The 19,087-nt window shown below is 46.4% G+C and overlaps 1 protein-coding gene and 1 long non-coding RNA gene across 2 annotated transcripts in view; one reads left to right on the top strand and one right to left on the bottom strand.

Annotated features, from left to right (window-relative positions):
• LOC139705485 (uncharacterized) overlaps nucleotides 1–1,782 on the bottom strand; it is a 46,884-nt gene extending 45,102 nt beyond the window's left edge. Inside the window, exon 1 of the long non-coding RNA XR_011707441.1 lies at nucleotides 1,702–1,782. This is a non-coding gene — a long non-coding RNA (uncharacterized lncRNA). The remainder of the gene's footprint in view (nucleotides 1–1,701) is intronic.
• Tbxas1 (thromboxane A synthase 1) overlaps nucleotides 1–19,087 on the top strand; it is a 154,775-nt gene that overhangs the window by 49,536 nt on the left and 86,152 nt on the right. Inside the window, exon 4 of the mRNA XM_027952143.2 lies at nucleotides 12,427–12,523. Coding sequence (XP_027807944.2) covers nucleotides 12,427–12,523 — 97 coding nt within the window. The remainder of the gene's footprint in view (nucleotides 1–12,426; nucleotides 12,524–19,087) is intronic.

Raw genomic sequence — 19,087 nt, 5'->3', positions numbered from 1 at the left:
GTACCCTAGAATATACATGCCTGGGCATAACGTGTGGGCAAAAATACTCAGGGACAGACAAATGACTATTTTAATGTGTCTTTGTCCCTGCGGTGCCATCTAACTATTTATTTAGTAGCTCGATGCTGTTTGCATCAACAACTTTGCCTTATAGGCTGTTCTTCATGTTTATGATTCTTACTGTGAAAAAAATTGCTTGCCTAACATCTGTTCTGAATTTGTTTTTTCTTTATTTTTATTTATCTCTTCCCCCTGGAATTAAATTTGCGCCAAGGACAGTAACTCGAATTGGAATCTTCGGTGTCCTTCAGGATTTCTGCATACTTCAATACATCTCTTAATTACTCTTTTTTTATTATTATTATGAGCTATACATGTAAACCCCTGCTCACACAGGCAGATTGGTTTGCAGCTTACCTCTGCCTCTTCCCCTCTGGGGAATAAGTTTTATTAACTGAATAAATTAAATGGGCGGGTGTATCCAAGAGGGGAGGGAGGTTTATCGTTATAGGTTTCTTTCAGATATTTTTCCTTTTTGCTGCCCAATTCTCTCTGGTAGCCTAGCTCTGCTCTGGAGAAAGCTTTCCTGTAGCTTCACACAGCCATAACTTACCCAGATGAGAAGGACCACTTCATCTTACCGATGAAGACTCTGAGGGCCAGAGGGGAGGCTATCTTCCTGCCTGCTTCCAAACAATCAGTATGGGAGACGCAGGAGAGGAAGCACATTGTGTGGATCCTCAGATCTCCTGGCTGCGAGGCCTCCTGCAGGAACCAACCACCATCACTCTGAGCCGTGGGCAGGCCCTGTCCTGCACAGAGCAGTCACTGTGGTGCGTGTTTTCCACAGGAGGGTGGGGTGGGGTGGTTAGGAAAGTGTGCAGAAGAGGGTCCTCTTCCTTGGGGACTCCCCTGGTAAGAGCCACAGTCCTCTGGCCTCTTCAAGCCTGCCCTGTGTGATATGGAACCCAAGCCCTCACTAAACCCCTGCTGTCACCACACAGGGACTAGCCTCACATGTTCCCAGCAGTAGGCAAGAGGGCTGCTAGTGAAGGGCATGAAACCTGCTTTTGAACCTGACACTTGGGAAATCTACCAGGTGTAGAGACAGTCGCCCACACACCCAAGGGACTGGCTCTAGGCTGTAACTCCAAACACAGTGCTCACCAATCCTCTGCTCATTCTGGGAGGGTGCCCCTCCTCCCTCTTTGTGACCTTTCCTCCACTCTGGACAGGGTCCACTCCATAGCCGCCGCAGTCTTTGCTCTGTGCATAGCACGGAGCCATTGACAATGGCAGAGACCACCCTTCCCCTTTGAAAAAAAAAAAAAGTCACTCATGCTCTTTTCCCAGAGAAGTTGGACCTCTAATTTAGAAAACAAACACAGACATGAGCTAAATTGCACATGACAGCCAGAGAGGACGTGGACGGCTGCCGTCGGGGGAGACCAGACAATGGGAAGCCAAGAACGGGCAGGATCACAGGCCAGGGAGGGCGGGGAGGCTTCCAGGAGGGGCTTGGCCTTGGAGGAGTCACGCGGGAAGGGGAGGCCGAGGAGGAGAGCATAGAGAGAAGACCTGGAGTTGGGGGAGTGGGGGGGGGAGGGGAGTCCGCAGCGGAGGAGAAGGGAGAAGACAGAGATGGATCAGGAAGCCGCCCACCGTGACGGTCAGCCTTGATGACCAGGCTGAGGCACTTACCATTTTTGCTAATGGCTTTTGAGCTGGCTAAACCCGCGTCTTGCAGGCTGGTTCCTAGAGCTGACAGGGAGGTGGGTTTGGAGAGCAAGATGTTCACAGGAGTTCTCTCCTGCCGAGGGAAGGAGGAGGGCGGTCAGTCATCCTCTGGCAGGATGAAATGACCAGGCCCGTCCCCAGCCTAGTCCAGTCACTGTGTGCCGGCTGTTGCAGGAAGGGCTACTCCCAAGTAACAGGGGTCCCTGCTGCTCAGGCTAACACTGAAGCTGACGTCTGTCCTGCAACTGGTGGGAAGCAGCCCTGAAGGAAGGTGTGGATGAGGGCAATGGGGGGGGGGGTTCTGCATGTTTGGCCCCCCAGGGGGTGAGTCCCAGACCTGAGTTTTGTACAGAGGCAAGGTGCAGGTGACTGCGGCTCTGATTGAATGACTCCACAGGGGGCACCTCTCCATGTGGCCGGACTAAGGCAGGGAGAGCAGCCCCCAGTGAGGGAGAAGGGCCAGGCATGGGTGCCTTGGGAAATGCAGGATAATTGTGAGTAAAAGAAACACGATCTGAGGCTCCAAGTCTGGCTGCAGATTCTCCCGGAGCAGAAACAGGACATGGGAGGACACAGGGATCTCCCGGGACTCGAAGGGCAGACACGGAGGTTCACTTCCCCATGGACAGGCGCTCTGCTAGTCCCTTGGGGACACAGGGGGAAACAAGACAGCGCTCTGTTTCCAAAACCTCACACAGCAGCAGGAGCCCATGGATCAATTGTGTGGTGCAGTTAGAAGACCCCTGGGTGCCTTGGAAACTGCGAGGAGCGAAGGGCCCAAGAAGGTTCTACAGAAGAGGGGACAGGGACACCAGTGCACGGAAGGGTTTCCAGACTAACAAAGGGGGTGGGTGGCACTTCAGAGGGGAAATGTGGGAAAGGAATGGGGCATGGGGAAAGCTGAAAATATGGGAACCACACGTAACTTTCTGAAAGAGCAAAAGTTTCCCAAACTGTGTGCGGAGACACCCCAGGGTGCCACAGTGAACTCCCTGGGGCTTCCTGGGATATCTCAAATAGCTATAAAAATATGGTGACATCTGTCAGCCCCTATGAGAACTGCTTCCAATTTATGTCTATCATTTTTTTTTCAAACGTCCTCTAAGTTATTAGAACATGAATATTTATTGTTTGGGCTTAACTGCTTAAGAGTGAGACTGTTGGCTACTTCTTTGGCTGGGGGATGCTATAAAAAACTATTATTGAGTCACTGAGGGTGTCATGAACTGAGAAGATTGGGAAACCCTTGTGTGAGACCAGCGGCGACAGGAGGTGATAATCCCCAGAGGTCTTCCTGCAGAGGGCTGGGAAGCATGGAGAGAGTCCCAGGGAACCACACGGTCAGCTTCTATTTCACAAAGGATTGGACCTTGATGGGAGAGTTGGTCTGTGGAGAGAGCCCAGATGGGGGCTGCTGTCCTGGTCTAAGGGAGAGAGGCAGGGTCCAAACACAGCTGGGATTAGAGGTTGAAATGAGAATCCAGCTCTCCATGAGCATTATACAGCTCGTATTGCATACCTAACTCTAGAATAAACCCTGGATACACAAGACAAGGTCCCTGTGTTTAAAGCACTTGAAATCACATGGAAAGATGGTCAAGAAAAAATTATAATCGGTAGGAACCACCAGGAGTTAACCAGGCAAGAACAGGGAGTGCTGTCCCTGCGAGGTGGAAACAGCATGTACAAAGGCCCAGGAGTGAGAGATCGTGGAGGGTTTAGGAGTTGCAGGTTGGTTGTCAGAACTGGCTCTTGGAGTGGGAAATAGGGAGGGCTGAGGCCAGCTGGGTGTCACGTGCTGAAGACCCCCAGAGGGCTTGGCCTTGGCAAAACACTGGGGGGTTCCAGTCAAGGGATAGCATTATCAGGTTGGCACTTCACAAAGTCCTGGGGAAAGAAAGTGGAGGCTCTCGTGTAGACAGGATGCCAGACAGACAGACCAGAATGCAGAAGTACAGAGGTCTGAGTGGGAGGCCCAGGGTCTGGCCATTGTGAGCGACCAGGAATTGTAGCAGCATGAAGAAGCAGGAGAGGGGCAGACTGGCCGGTCACCTGGGAGGGGACAGTGGGCAAGGGCCGACTCTGCCCGCAGCCTCTGCAGGGCTTCCTGAGTCTTCCTGAGCACCCCGAGGCTTCCAAGGACAGCTGATACACAGCTCGCTCAGAGTGACGGGGGTGGACTCCAAGGTCCTTTTGTCTATCCCTGGTCCCTGGAGCAGTGTCCTAGTCACGGTCTGCTCTGCCCCTCAGCCAACTCCACCTCTGGCCCTAATGACAGATGGGATTGCTAACCAAAGGGGGCCAGATGCCCCCATGAGCCAAGCAGGGAGAGAGCCCCAGGACTCCAGGCGACGGCCACTCCTTGGCACTGTGGGGACCACCCCTCCAGAGGAGTCGCTGCCAGCCCAGCACCAGGTCCGCCAGCATGGGGGCTTCTCTGTAGCTCTCTCTCAACTCTTTGGAAGTGACAAGTCTCCAGCCATGAGTGCCCACCTTGCCCCACTGAGCTTCCTGATGCTTCCATATTTATGGCCAAAGGGCCCAACTTGAGGCCTCGACACTGGATCCCCTGGTACATCTTCAACCTGCTGGGGCTGCAGCTTCTGTGGGAGCCCCACTTCTCAGCTGCTCGGTGTTTGGCAGTCGTCAGAGACGCCGAGGCCCCCTGGGTTGTGTGTGGGTATTCCGTCTGTCTACAGGGAGTACGGGGCTCCCACCTGGTCCCCCATGGGCACCCACAGGGTATGACCTGCCCACTGGGCGTGTGGGCCCTTCCCTTCCTGCAGGCTGGTCTCTCCTGCCGACAGACTTCCCAGCTGACCTCCATAAGCGCCTCCTGGCAAGGAAAAGGTCATGAAGGCCGAGTTTGCTCAAGGTGACACGGATGTCAAATCACAAAATAAGGTCTTGAAGGAGCCCCTGAGACCCCAGCACCGCCAACCTCTGCCCTTCTCCTGACAGCCTCAGTGGGACCGCCCAGTGACAAGCCCCTCCCCTTTCCCTATCCCAAAGGTCACACCCACTTGATATAAAACACAGGAGTAGTAAAGAAACATGTAAAATAAAAGGCAAAAGTACCCCATGATCTCCTGCCCTGACACATGTGCTGTTAGTGTCTGATCCGTCTTCCTCCAGACTTTTAGGAACTGGTCATCAGGACCCGGCTTATTGCCTGACACAGAGTATGTGCTCAGGAAACACTCCCTGGACATTCTGATTAACACTAAGATTGGCTATGAGTTATTAATTGAGCTAGACACACTGTTTTACAACACGCTTTCCTGTCCAGCTGTGTGACTTGGACACCTTTCCCAGTCAGTGCCTGGGGTCACCCTCCTCCTCCCCATGAACAGTCAGACCTCGGTCACCCCGGCAGAGCCAGGCAGCCCCAGGAAAACACCAAGTTCTCTCTCCCTGCAGTCCCAGAATGCAGCTGTGCTATTTTGGTTGAACTGACTGGTCAGTTTTTTTAAAAAAAGAAAACCACTAATTAAACAAGGCAAACAGGTGCTGTTCTTGTCTGCACAATACTTCACAGATTTGCTACGTTTTCTCTCCACCCAGGTGCTTTGGAGTTGAATAAGCAAATTATTATGTGCATAAAGAGGGATAAATGAATAACTGGTTACAAATTTCTTGCCCCTAATGGAATCTACCTGCCAGAGGTACAACTTTGGATTAGAGGGGAACAAGACCTCACCTCCTTAATTGGGCTGGGGGTTTTCCGGTCTATTAAGCAAGAATATGCCCTAAATCTCTACCTGTAAAAGCCACAGTCTGCACAGCTGGGGGCCTGCCTGTTTTCTCTCACTCCCTACCAGCACTGGAGCTGTTCTACAGACAAGGCCAACCTGGAGAAGAGGCCATGGCAGCCTGCTCACCACAAGGACAGCCTGAGGCAGGGGTCAGTCCCTACCTCGGACAAATTACTTAGCCACACTAAATCTCAGTTTCATATTCTGAAAAGTGGGTTTAATAACCACCTCATCCATTTCCTGAGAATTACATGAGATAATAAAGCAAATATATACTTAGAACAAAGCCATCTCAAGAAGCAAGACGACACTGCTACATATTCATGCTGTCTTAGTTCATTTTCTGTTGCCATGACTGGATACCACAACTGGGTAATTTGTAAAGAAGAAAGGTTTGTCTAGCTCATCTTTCCATAAACCAGGGGGTGGGGCTGCATCTGATGATATTCTTGCTGGAGGACATTCTTTACAGAGTCCCAAGGTGTCACAGGGAATGATATGATTCTAGGGCGTATCTAAGTGACAGAGCCAAGATGGCTTTCCTAACAAACCTATTCTCAGGATAACCAGACTCCATCAACCCATGAATGGATGAATTCATTCGTGTGGCAGAGCCCTTAATACCTAATTAAATGTCCTTAATACCTCTTAAATGTGCCACCTGGGCCTACCTTATAGTACCTCACAACAGGATTCAATTTCAACAAGAAGTTTGGTGGGGTCATTCAAACCCTAGCACATACCCAAGTACAAACCTCGTATCGGAAGCTTTTAGGGAAGTGAGCTTTGATAGGCAGAATGGCCCAGGTATCCACAAGGTAGAAAAGGTAAGAGGGCACCATACCAGTTAGGCTTCATGGTTATACCTGATGAAAACCCAAGTCAAGCCCACCATGGCACAAACTAACTACCCAACCTTGGAGGATCAAACCAAGAGCTGCTGTAGTAGAGACTTGGATTGACTTTGTACTTCCTGCACATCTGTCATAAATCTCAGCTGCTCTCTCTCAGTTCTTTCTGCAGACAGATTGTCTCAGTATGGCAGGAAAATGGTCATCAACAGCCCTAACCTCCTATAGTCCCAGTTTAGCAGCTCTAGGAGAAAGACTGAGCATGTCAGTCTCAGTCCCATGTAGAAAACCTGAGAAAGTGTTCTGACCCTGGCTGGTTGGGTCATGTGCACACCAGCTGGACCAGTCGTGGTTGCCAAGGAGATGGGATCCTGTGATTGGCCATGCCTAGATGGTGAGTTCATCCCCTTGACCACAGGGACAAGGTTCCATAATTCACAGCTCCTTCATAACTCTGTGGAATAGGAAGGCTGGCTCCCCAAGGAGTGGTGGGCAGACGGAGAGAGAAGAGCCATTAAAGAAGGAAGGCTGTGCTTGCTTAAGACGAGCTTCACTGATACTTTTCTCTATTCAATATCTTTCCAGGAGCTCCTCAAACTACAGATGAGCATTTTTATAAATATAAATTCACAAGATTACACAATTTACATGTAAAACGGGGCCAGTTCCCTCATGAGGTTCATAAACCAGCTCCGAAGCAATTCTGAAGGAATTGTTCGAAAATTGTTTTTAGCATTAGCAATATTACTAGAAAAAATCAGAAAGACTCCCAAGGTGACTACTTGAAAGGACGACTTTCATTGGAATGTAGAAGCATTTTTTGAGTCCAGATTATGTGAAAAATTATGTTGATAATAATGAAATCAATACAAATATATCACCAAAATATGTGTGTGCACCCAGGGTGTAACTGCTTTCTTTTTACAGCTCAGGATTTAGGGAAATGAGAATGGGTGTGAACTTTAAGCGTTTTTAACTTTGGGTCCCCAATCTGTTTACTGTCAATCATATCAGAGTCCCCTGGGAGCTTGTTAAAATAAGAGGTGACTGGTTCCACACCAGAAACCCAGGTGTGGTAGGTCGGGGTGGGGCCAGGCATTGTTGTTTTCTAAATGCTCCCCAGTAGATTTTGGCCACCCACAGGGCTGCCCACCACTGTTCTAGGTCAGTGTTTCTCAGAGTGTGTTGCAGTCCTGCTGCATCACAATCCGAAAGATGGTTTAAATACAGATTTCTGGGTCCCACCAGGCCTCATAGATCAGGTTTGGTGGTGAGCAGAGCTGCGACTTCATAGTTTATTAAGCTTCTAGGTGACCTGTTAAAACTTTTTATTTTGTGATAATTATAGAATCACAGGAAGTTGGAAATACATGCAGGGAAGGAGGGTCTGGGTACTTGTATTAGAGTGTGTGTGCATGCGTTGTGCGCTGAGGTTGGAAGCCTGGGTGGCGCATGCCAAGCAAGCCCTCTACCACTGAGCCACAGCCACAGCCACATGCTGTGTCCCTTTTCTCAGCTTCTCCCAGTGCTAACCTCTTCCATAACTATAGCATATTATCAAACCAGAAGGTTGACATTGGTTCAATGCACAGAACTTATTCAGATTTTATTCAGGTTTATGTGTGCTCAAATGTGTATGTGGGGGGGGGGGTAGGGTATCATGTATATTTGTAAGTATCTCTCTACTACTCTTCCGTGGTGCAAAGTCTTGACTACTATAGTTAAATCTTAGGATGTGATACACTGATTCCTCTCACTTCATTCTTCTTTTAAAAATTGACTTGGTTATTCTAAGTCTTTGGTTTTTCCATATAAATTGCTTGGAGTTTGGTAATGCATTAAACCTATTAGACAACTTTTGGGAGAACATGTCTTCCAATCCTTAAGGATGGTAAGTGTCTCAATTTACATAGGTCTTCTTAGATTTCTTTCATCAATAATTTTAATTTTGTTTTCCACATGTTAATTGTTAGTATATAGACATACCATTGATTTTTTTTACATTGCTCTTGAATCCTGCAAACTTTTTAATTTATTTTTTAGTATTTTTATCTACAATCAAACCAACTGAAAACAATTTTCTTCATTTCTTTTCAATCTATACACTTCCTATTTATTTTTCTTGCCTTATTGTACTGGCTACTATGTACAAGAGTAACAGGAGTAAATAGCCTTGCCTTGTTCCTGATCTTAGGAAAAGCATTTCACCATTAAGTATGATGTTCATTTTAGGATTTTTATAAATGTCCCTTTATCAAGTTGAGGAAATTTCCCTTTATTCTTGAGAGATTCCATCATGTACAGGTGCTGAATTTTGTCAAATTTTAACTTCTTCATGTTAACTGATATGATCACATATTTTATCTTTTTAAGGCTATTAATATGGTGGATTATATTGAATGATTTTAAAATATTGAGCCAGTTTTGTATACCTAGTATAAATGCCACTTGTAGTATTTAATTCTTTCTGCACATTGCTAGGTTTGCTTTGTTGAAGATTTTTGTGTCTAAGATGTGAAGGATTCTGGGCTGTGGTTTTGTTTTCTTTTCTTCTTTTTGGTACCGTCTTCATCTGGTTTTTCTATCAGGGTAATAATGTCTTCATGAATTGAATTGGGAAGTGTTCCCACCTCTTTTAACTTCTGGAAGAGATTATGTACAGTTATTGTTGTTCTTCTTTAAATATTTGGTAGAATTTTCCATTGAAACCATCTGGGCCTGGAGATGACTTTTTCAGGAAATTTAAAATTATGATTTCAATTTTCTTATGGTAATAGGATTATTCAGATTGTTTCATTCATCTTGGTTGGATTTTAGTAGTTTGTGGTTTTCAAGGAATTGGTTCATTTCCTCATTTTCAAAATCATCAGCTAAAGTTGTTTGTTATAGCTGCTTATTCTTCTGTTTTGTTGTGCTTGCAGAACTGGTGATTGAACCCAGAGCCTCTCACATGATAGGCAAGGGCCCTGTCCCTGAGCTACACTGCCAGTGAGTTTTTTTCTTTGTGTTAGTTTGTTGTTTGAGTCAGGGTCTCCTTAAGTTGCCCAAGTTGGCCTTGAACTTATGATCCTCCTGTCTCAGTCTCCCAAATAGCTGGAATTACAGGTGTGCACCCCCCTATCTGGCTCCCTTATCATTTTAATGACTACAATATCTATGATGATAATATCATTGGTTCCTGATATCAATGATTTGTGGGGTTTTTTTTTCATCTTTGTTAGTTTTGCTAAGAGGTTTTTTCATTTTATTGATTTTTCAAAGAGTTGGCACTTTTTGTTTCATTAATTTTTTATTGTTTTGTTTTCCACTTTATCGTCTTTTCCCTTATCATCATTATTTCCTTCTTTTGCAAGATTTAGGTTTTTTTCTCTTATTCTGCCATTTTCTTGGGGTGGAAATATAGATAACTCATTTAAGATCTTTCCTGTTTTCTAAGGAAGCATTTAGTCCTATGAATTTCTCTCTTGTTTCTGGTTTAGCTTCAACCCATATTTTAATATGTTGTTATCTAATTATTACATTATACTTATAACTATAAATATAGTAATATATTTATTTTCTTTTGTTTACTCATTTTGTGTTTCACTCTTCTTGCCTTCTTGTGGGGTTTTTTGAACATGATTTAACATGGTTTTTTTTTTTAACTTCTTAAAATTTTTTATGTCATGTTGCATGGTTTTCCTAGTGGTTACATAGCTATGCATACATAATTCATCACAGTCTGTGAATACGAATGCCTCACCACTTCAAATGACCTTACTCCTTTGTGGTCCCTTTGCTCTTCTTACTCTTAAAATATAATTATCCCAAGTATTCCCTCTAAGTACATTTATCCCATCACATGGTGTTATAATTTTTGCTTCAGCCATCAAGTATATTTAAGAAACTCATGAGAAGTGGGGCAGTCTAATAGTTTCTACGCAGTCCATGATTCTTTCCTTTCTGAAGTTCCATATTTTCTTCTGTTATCATTTCCCTTCTGCCGGAAAACTTCGGTAGTTATTCTTGAAGGGCAGACGGACTACTGACAAATTCTCTCAGGTTCTTCATCTAAGAGTGATTTGATCTCGACTTCTTTCCTGAGAGATTCGTTCACAGATAGACGACTTGTGGTGGACAACTCTTTTCTTTCGGGACTTGGGAAATGTGCCACTTCCTTCTGGTCTCCATGGTTTCTGACAATAAATCTGCCGTCCCCAGTTGTTTCCCATAGATGTCATTCTTTTGGCTTTCAAGACTCTTTGTTTCTTTCTTTTTGTTTTCAGAAGTTTAATTATAAAGTGTCTGACCATGGATTTCATCAGATTCACCCTATTTGAAGTTCACTCAGCTTCTTGAATCTGTAAATTTGTCTCTTGCCAGCTTGGGGTAATTTTCAACTATTATTTCTTCAAAGTAAAGTGACTTTAGGCATATTATTTTAAGTTTGAGAAATTGCTCTGGAGTAGGTTTCATGAGTTCTGGAGCCCTTCAGATCATACACAAACAACTGCAAGGTGTTCGTTTCTCTTAGAAGGGTGTCTACAGCTTTCACTAGATTCTCAGAAGAGTCTATGACACTTGTAATAAGATTTGTAAAAGCATTGGCTTATGATCTTATCAGGTTATTTTCCTTTTCTTGGTTAAAACCAGTAAGAAACTAGTTGGTATCCTTTCTTTCTTTGCACTGCATTTGTTGAAATCCTGTTGTCAAAAGATTTTCCCAACAGTTTTGAAAAATATGATCACTTAGGTGAATATTTTCTGAGTGTTTAATATGTGCCAGAGAAATATTTTTCTTCCCAGTCAGTGAGAGGGAAAAGAATTTAAAAAATTAACTTGGTTTTGGGTTGTGAAAAGTTCTGAGTAAGAATTCTAGAATAAACTTTCCCCTTTACAATCTGTTCCTAGGGCGGGAGTTGTGGCTCGGTGGTAGAGCCCTTGCCTAGCACAGAAGTGAGGCACTGGCTTTGATCTTCAGCACCACATAAAAATAAATAAATAAAGATATAAAAAGAAATAAAATCTGTTCCTCACTGCTCTGAGCTGGATACACCAGTGATCAAGTCACAACGCTGAAAGTACAACGCTGTGCAGTAGAATGTACATTACGCAGGGGCCCCTTGTCCTCAGTCTGCTTTGCTTCACACACCTGGCCATCAGGCACTCACAGTGCTCCCCGGGCAGCCTGGCCCTGGCCAGGTGCTCAAGCTGCCTGCTCTGCTCTCTCCTCCTCTGTCACCCACCTTCTGGAACTAACTCCTGCTCACCTCCAGAACATGGGTTGGGAGCCCCATCCCGGAAGCCTTCTTCCTCTCCTCTACCAGCACTGTTAAGTATTCCTCCATTGTCAGAATGTCACACTGGAGGCTGATTGCCTGACTGTCCCTCCCATCAGACGCTGAGACCCTTGAAGCCCGTGACCAGGCCTTGGTTGCTGGGTGTCTCCTGGACTTTCTCAAGTGTGAGACACAGACGTGAGCACGGCCTCCTCCGTCAGAGCTCCCCACCAGCTGCCTGCAGGCGCTCCTTCTCCATCTTTTCCTGAATGTCATAAGTATCTGTTGAGCTTCTTCATAGAAAGGCATGGAAACCAGATGTTGGGCCCTCCCCCAGAGGTTTCATCTCTTCAGAATTCTCATAAGCATCTGTTTATTCATTTGCTTTAGACTTTTTTCAAGAATCAGTGTAAAGGTTACTGGTCTTTGACAGAATGCCTAGTTCCCCAGTTTTGGAAAATGCACATGACCTTGACCTCTGCCACTTTCCTCCTTGGTCTTCCTAGTGGATCTTATGGATGAATGCCTTATTACTGTATTTACATTTACAGATCTGTCTTTCCTAATTATAAGCTCCTTGAGGCAGGGACCCTCCAGGGACTGGTACAAGGTGGCTTCCCAAAAATATTGGTGGAAAGAAATCGATGTCAGGCCGTCAGAGCTCCACTGGTGCTCGCAATTGGAACATGCCTTTCCTCATCTTTCCCACGTCTTTACTTCTACTTACTTTCATCCTTTCCCCTGAGCCACCACGGATTCTTTGGGGGAAAGAGAAGTGGGTAGATTAAGGCCACACGTTTTAATGTGATTTTTTTTCCCTTGCAGGTACTATCTTGGTCGTCGGATGTATATTGTTATGTCCAAGCCAGACATGATCCGGCAGGTGTTGGTTGAGAACTTCAGTAACTTTTCCAACAGAGCGGTATGTCGTCTTCTCTCTGCATGTGGATGGGTGAGGGACTCATCATAAGAGGCAAGAACTGCACAGTCGATCTAATAGGGATACTGTGCGCCTCTGACAGGGCTTAGGTAAACACCTCCCCAGGGAACTACAAAGGGATGCATCGGACTGCTACAAAAAAAGGTGGCATTTACATTTGCGAACCTCTTCCAGAAAGCCAAAGCTTGAGAGGAGTTGAGGCTAAGAAAAATGCTAAAGCAGGAGAGTTTCCTAAAGCTGGGTCGGAGGCTAGGGGAATCCACGGGGCACAGGCCGAGTCATCTTGGAACTCTGAGCAAGGCTGATAATGTCAGCAGGAAAGCAGAATGCCACAGGTTTTATGTTCATATCTTTTCTAGAAGGCATAAAAGTATTAAGGCCAGAAAGGGAAGGCAAACAACACTGATAGGGAAATTTGTCCCCAAGCAGGAGGAGGAGCCTGTAAGGGAGCCCTTCCTGTTAGTTCAAGTCTCCAAACTACTGAAGGATGCACTGCCTCTCCCCCTGCCCTTTTTTGGAGATTACCTACTCTACTTTTTAATCTTTGATGAAAAAAAAAATCTCACAAAATGGCAGAGGTGACAGAAAATGACAGAGGTGAGTGCTATCCATATTTTCCCAAAATGGAGAGAGAGAAATTCTAGCAGGAATTCCCTTTAGAGGTTTTTTTTTTTTTTTTTGACCAGGGATTGAACCCCAGGGCACTTAACTTCTGAGCCACATCCCCAGCCATTTTTATGTTTTATTTTGAGACAGGGTCTCAGGTTGCTTACAGCCTCTCTTAAGTTGCTGAGGCAGGCTTCAAACCTGTAATCCTCCTGCCTCAGCCTCCTGAGTTGCTGAGATTACAGGCTGTTCCCTTTAGACTTTTGCATAGATATTTTAGCAGGAATTCCCTCTAGACTTTTTCAAAGCAATTTTGCTTTCATAGAAAAAGTCTAAAGTGAATTAACAAACAGATGCTTGTGAGAATTCAAACAATTCCGTGCCAATCTTTTTTGGGGGCGGGGGAGTGGGGGATGTCAAACTAACTCTCATTTTCCATGGATAGTAGGTAATGTGCGTATTCCATTCTTTTGTTGATTATTTGGCCACGGTGCTGTCTAGGTGCTGATTGTAAAGAGAGAGAAGACCCAGTCTTGCCCTCAAGGAGCTCAGTTTAGTGAGGGAGGCAGACCAACAGAGACCAGCACCGCCCAGCAGGGCAAGGTCTCCTGCAGTGGAAAATTCAGGGCCATCCAGGCTGCCAACAGGGGAAAGCTTGTGGATGTGAGATCCCTGGGGCTGCATCTTAAAGGAACTATCCCCAGCATTCCTGCATTCTGTAGTAGTAGACCTATCAGAGTAGATTTTTGGGTCTTCACAAAATTTATGAGATTGGTGCAATTATCATCTCCATTTCACAGACAGGAAAACCAAGGTTCAGAGAGGTTAAATGACCAAACCAGGTCACATGACTACCTGGGGGAAGAGCAGAGATTTGTGTACCATCTCCCAGGGCAAGTCCAGAACTCTCTTTTACTGCATGATTACAATGGCTTCCTCAGGTGACATTTCTGGATGTCAAAGTTTAAGAGAATAATTGGTCCCTCACCCAAAATTATGCTCATCCCCAGAGCATCATGCCCCATGCCAGACACCACACGGCCACTGGAAGGAGGTGACTGCCTGGCCTTCTGTCTCCGTCATCTCCGAATGGCCAAAGAAATCGCAGAGGTTTAACTGCTTCTAGTTTCTCTTCCCCAGCACAGTCATCATCCCGCTGCTCAGAGACTCCCGAAGGCCTTTGTCCTGCTGGGGTCTTACAGACTGGGTCCTGGTTCAGTGTAGATCGCTGCTCCACCAGCTCAGTAAGGGGTGTTGATTGGAGAAGCCAGGGGAGCCGAGCGTCAGAGCACCTGGGCCACCAAGTCCCATCGGAGCAGGCGGTGAAGGCTGCCCAGGAGCCTGCCATGATTCCTGAGCCCACCTGAGCCCTGAGCAGTGAGATGGATATGGCAGCTGTGTGATTCCCTATGGCTTCAAGTGACACCCAGTCTGTTCCCAGGGCACAAGATCCTGAGAACAGACCTGGAAGAGGGCCCCCTCTAGGAGCAGACAAATTCAACCCATGTGTTTGAGCTGAGGATACCAAAGGCCTTTGGCCTTGGTCAGTTTCTCCTCCAAACTATTGGCAGCCCTCCCTAATTTCTTCCACCCCCAGACTGAAGTGTGTTGGTCCTGGACCCCAAACTCCAGAGTAGGGTTCTAATTTCCTTCCTCTTCCACTCATCCCAGGATTAAGCCTTCAGCATGAAGTTGAAGTCCCCCAGACCAGATTTAAGGGCCCCTGTAACTTAGATCCATTCCATGTGCTCCAACCTAATCTCCCACTTCTCCCCAGGACAAGCTGTCACTCCCTCAGGCAGGGACCCTCCATTCTCTCCCTAGCCTGGATCTCATGCTGACAGCCCCATAGCATGGGAGACAGCGGAACAGTAGGCTTCATGCTCAATAGCCCAGTGAGCTTGAGCAAACTTCTTCACTTCATTAAACCACTTGTTCCTCCTGTGGGAAATGGGGAGTAATGCCAAACGGGATCATGCAGGTAAGCTTCTGGGCAGCGCTGGGCAGGCAAGACAAGCAATCATGGTGCATGAGTTGCTTTTAGCAAGAAAAACTCCACCTCCTTCACACCCATCGGAACCCTAGCCATTTTTCAAGACTCCCTTCAGATTCTGCCTCCTCCGGGAAGCCTTCCCTGACTCCATCAACATTCTCTCTTTCCTTGCCCTGGACTCGTAGGCTCCGGCTTATCTGCACCACTCATCTTTGCAATAGATCCACTGAGCCTTCTGCTATTTATAGTAAAGGAAGGTGAGGCTTTCCCCCTACCTTGATCTTTAGTCCTTGAAGGCCAGGAAGCATATCTTGGACTTCTTTTCTGGACCCCGTGGCCCAAACACATAAGGACTATTCAGCACCCAATATATTTTTGTGCAAACTAAATTAAGCCTCCACCAACATGACAACCTCCCCAGAAGAATGAAGCATTACCTGAACCTGGAGATTCCACCCTCACTTCTCCATCAAGGACATTCACAAACGCATTGGAAAAAGAAAAAAGGGGGGAAAAAAGACCCATCAAAGACCCATTGTGGATTAGATCTCCAGGAAACCCTAGTGTTTATCATTTTCCATCTGGGACCCTATCCACTTATCTTTATCTTTGTTTACGGTCTTTAAGCCAATTCCATATTCATGATAAAACAACCCTTAGTGACTCAATTTTTTAAAAACAGTCGTTAGACTGGGATTTTCTCACAGGTTTTTGAAAGTCAAATTAAACTGGGTTCTGTGGTTCCCTCTTATCCATATGCTTATTTATCTGCTCAAAGAACTCAAGGAGATTAGTGAGGCGTGATTTCTCCTTCCTGACACCAGGCTGCCTTCTCCCTAATAAGGCATGTTTACTTAAGTGTTGAGCGACTGGGCCTTATTAGACATTCGCTCAGTAAACATTAAACGCTTGCTCTATGCGAGCCTCCACCAAACGGTCCCCTGTGATACAGAAATACTTCGGCATATTAGTTTGATGCATTAAGTGAAAAGGAACTTAAATAACGCAGAGTTTCATTTTCCAACAGTGAGAGCTCATCTCTGCTCCCAGATCCAGGCTTGAGTTATGTGTGTCCCTGGGCAGCCTGGCAGAGAATGGCGGTGATGCGCCAAGCTGGGTTCAGCTGAAATTGATGTGAGCTGGGAGCACCCCCCGAGGGACCCTTGGAGCATAGAGGAGGAGTGACTAGAGGGAAACCCAAGTCAGCATCGAGCACATATTTGAATTCCAAAATCACTGAATGAAATATTCTTTTTCAAACCCCAGAACACTGAGCAGAGCAGAGTAGGACCCGGGGTGGCACTTGTCACGTCTGAGTTTTCAGTCCCACATTTTCCCAGACACTTGCCCCTGTGGAGCGCGTCCTTTCCATCTTGCCCCTTCTCCTCTATCGGTGCCCTCAGGGCTTCCTGAGTCTGCCCCGTGTGGGTCCAACCGCAGTTTATCATTAAACCCAAGTCCATCTTCTGAGCATTACGGAACCTCAGTTGTCTCCGCACCTTAGGACTTGAATATTTTCACTTCCATGTTTCTAATTAGCTTTTTTTTTTTTTTGCTCTGAGGCACTGGACGTCATGAGGGTATTTTTGTTGTTATTGTTATTTTTGTTTAAATATCTGTGGAAACTGGAACAGGGTCCATGTGACTCAGCAGAAACTACTATAACCAGTAGCAGCGCACCCTATTCTTGGCCTCCCATCAAGGCCTGGAGTTGGGGAAGCGTGGGAAGGATGATAAGGGGTAGGCTGTCTTTAGCCCATTTTCATTCTATTTGGATGGGGGAGGGGGACATGGAAGCCATGCACCTGTCCAGTCTTGAGACCTGCTGCCTTGGGTCTATGAGCTCTGAACCAAAATGGCGGCACAAAGAATGGATCAGCTGCTTAGATGGGAGTGGAGATGGAAGGAGAGGGTAGTTGTATGTGTGTGTGGAGGGGGTGGGTGAGTACAAGCCCTCAGGTCCTTATCCATAACAGAGGTCACTTCTTCAGGCATGGATCAGGCTACTCATAAACATTACATCTAAAGCCCGTGTTGAGTTTGGTGAGTGGCTTTATCCAGAGCCGTAAGCACCCAGGGGCCTGGATGCCCTCCGTTTAGCCTGTCAAAGGCCTGCTTCATCCCCTCACCACATGACTGTCAAAATCTAAGGATGAGTCACTTTGGAACCACAACCCCCTTGGCCTTGGCAAAGATGGCTAAAGTTAGCAGGCAAATGAGTCACCGGAGACCTGGTTACCCTGTGCACCTGCAGCAACACCCTGGTCCAGAGACGCACAGGGGCTTCATCAATAAGGAAAAGTAAGTCCATTTAGAGCTATGGGTGGATCAGACCCACCCATGCTGGGGCCTCAGGGACCTGCCTGCTGGCATCTGCTGAGAAGAGGCGGGACATCAGCAGGTTTGCCGTAAAATTGCCCCTTTTTAACTTGTCCCTGTGCCTATAACTGGCACCATCTAGAGTTCCTGTTCCCCTTTCCTTTAACTGAAACAGTGAGTAAATGAAGACATGCAGCTGTTCAGACATGTGCTGTAAGGTTTAGGATGTGAGAAGGTTGCTGCGTATGATCTAGGGAAGCTCTTGGAACTCCAGGCAAATCTGGGAAGCTTTTTGGATGCTGTATTTTTTGAGAAAGGTCAACTCAGGCTCTAGGTCTGCAGCTCTAAGTGAGGCAGAAGTTCTTCCTGGAAGCTCCACCAGTCGGCAGAGAGCAGGGAAACGGAACTGCCACTTGCCTAACTGACACCTCCATCTCTCTCTCTTTTTGGACTGGGGATTAAATCTGGCGCCATACACTTGCTGGGCAAGCACTCTGCCACTGGGATACATCCTCATCCCTTTTAAAATGTTTTTATTTTGAGACCGTCTTACCAGGGTGGCCTTGAACTTGGGTCCTCCTACCTCAGCCTCCTGAGCATCTGGGATTGCAGATGTGCCACCTCCCTTTGAGGCAGATCTCTCTGATGCACGTGGAATGTTTTGTGATGCACAGGAAACTCTCCAGCCTGAGCAGGAAGCTTCTGGTCCCAGGATGGGTTGCCCACTGCAAGTCCCAAATATCAGCCACAGTGGCTTGCCTGTCCCCTGCCCGTGGGCCTCCCCTTTCCTCTGCTTTGCTCATGGCTGAATGCGGTTAGTCCTGGAGAAGTCAGATCCATGGGATTGCATTTGATCTGTAAAACACACTGAGCTGCGAGTTTTGAACATGATAGGGGGGTCTGAACTTGAACGGGCTTGAAAGGAACTGCGTGCCTTGTGAAGCCTTGGGCTCACAGGAATGAATAGTGCTGAGTGGCATGGATTGTGAATGTTCAGGTGTTCTTCTCTCTGCCTTGCAGAACTTTTTTCTTAATTTAAAAATCTTGTTGAAAATGATTTCATAATTTTATGTCTTACTAGGCTGTTGGTTCAGCGGGAAGTCAACTTTACATTTTTTTAAAAAGAAATAAGTAAAATCTTGTTCTTACATTTATGTCTTCTTGCCTTCACTTGTGGTGACAGAAGTAGAAATAAGTGTGTACACTAGGAGACTAATATCTAGAGTTTGGGGTGAGAATAGTAAATAAGCCATAGCAGCAATACTGGTCTCCAAGTGGTTGTGTTCCCGAACATTCCATGAATGTCAAGGCACTGGGACAGTAAGTCCCCTCCCTCCCTCTTCCCTGCCCAGTCTCCTTTATGTAACATCCCTTTTCTTTCCATTTGCTCTTCTTCTAACCCTGGGCCCAGCAATATGGTGAAAAGCCTTAAAAGGAATTAAATCAGATTCCACATTTTCTACCTATGATTAGCCGTGTGACCTTCAACCAGTCCTTTAACCTCTCTGAGCCTCAATTTCCTCCTGTGTAAAACGTGAGTAGCTACTCACTGAGGTCAGTTTGGTCCCTGATCACGTGGCATGTGGCAGTCAGAACTTACAGGTCACCAGAGTCTCCCCAGCCTCCCA

The sequence above is a fragment of the Marmota flaviventris genome, chromosome 1, assembly GCF_047511675.1.
Source record: "Marmota flaviventris isolate mMarFla1 chromosome 1, mMarFla1.hap1, whole genome shotgun sequence".
NCBI classification, from domain to species: Eukaryota; Metazoa; Chordata; class Mammalia; order Rodentia; family Sciuridae; genus Marmota; species Marmota flaviventris.
Note: the sequence above shows the minus strand (reverse complement) of the source record. Positions and strands in the feature narration are given on the sequence as shown.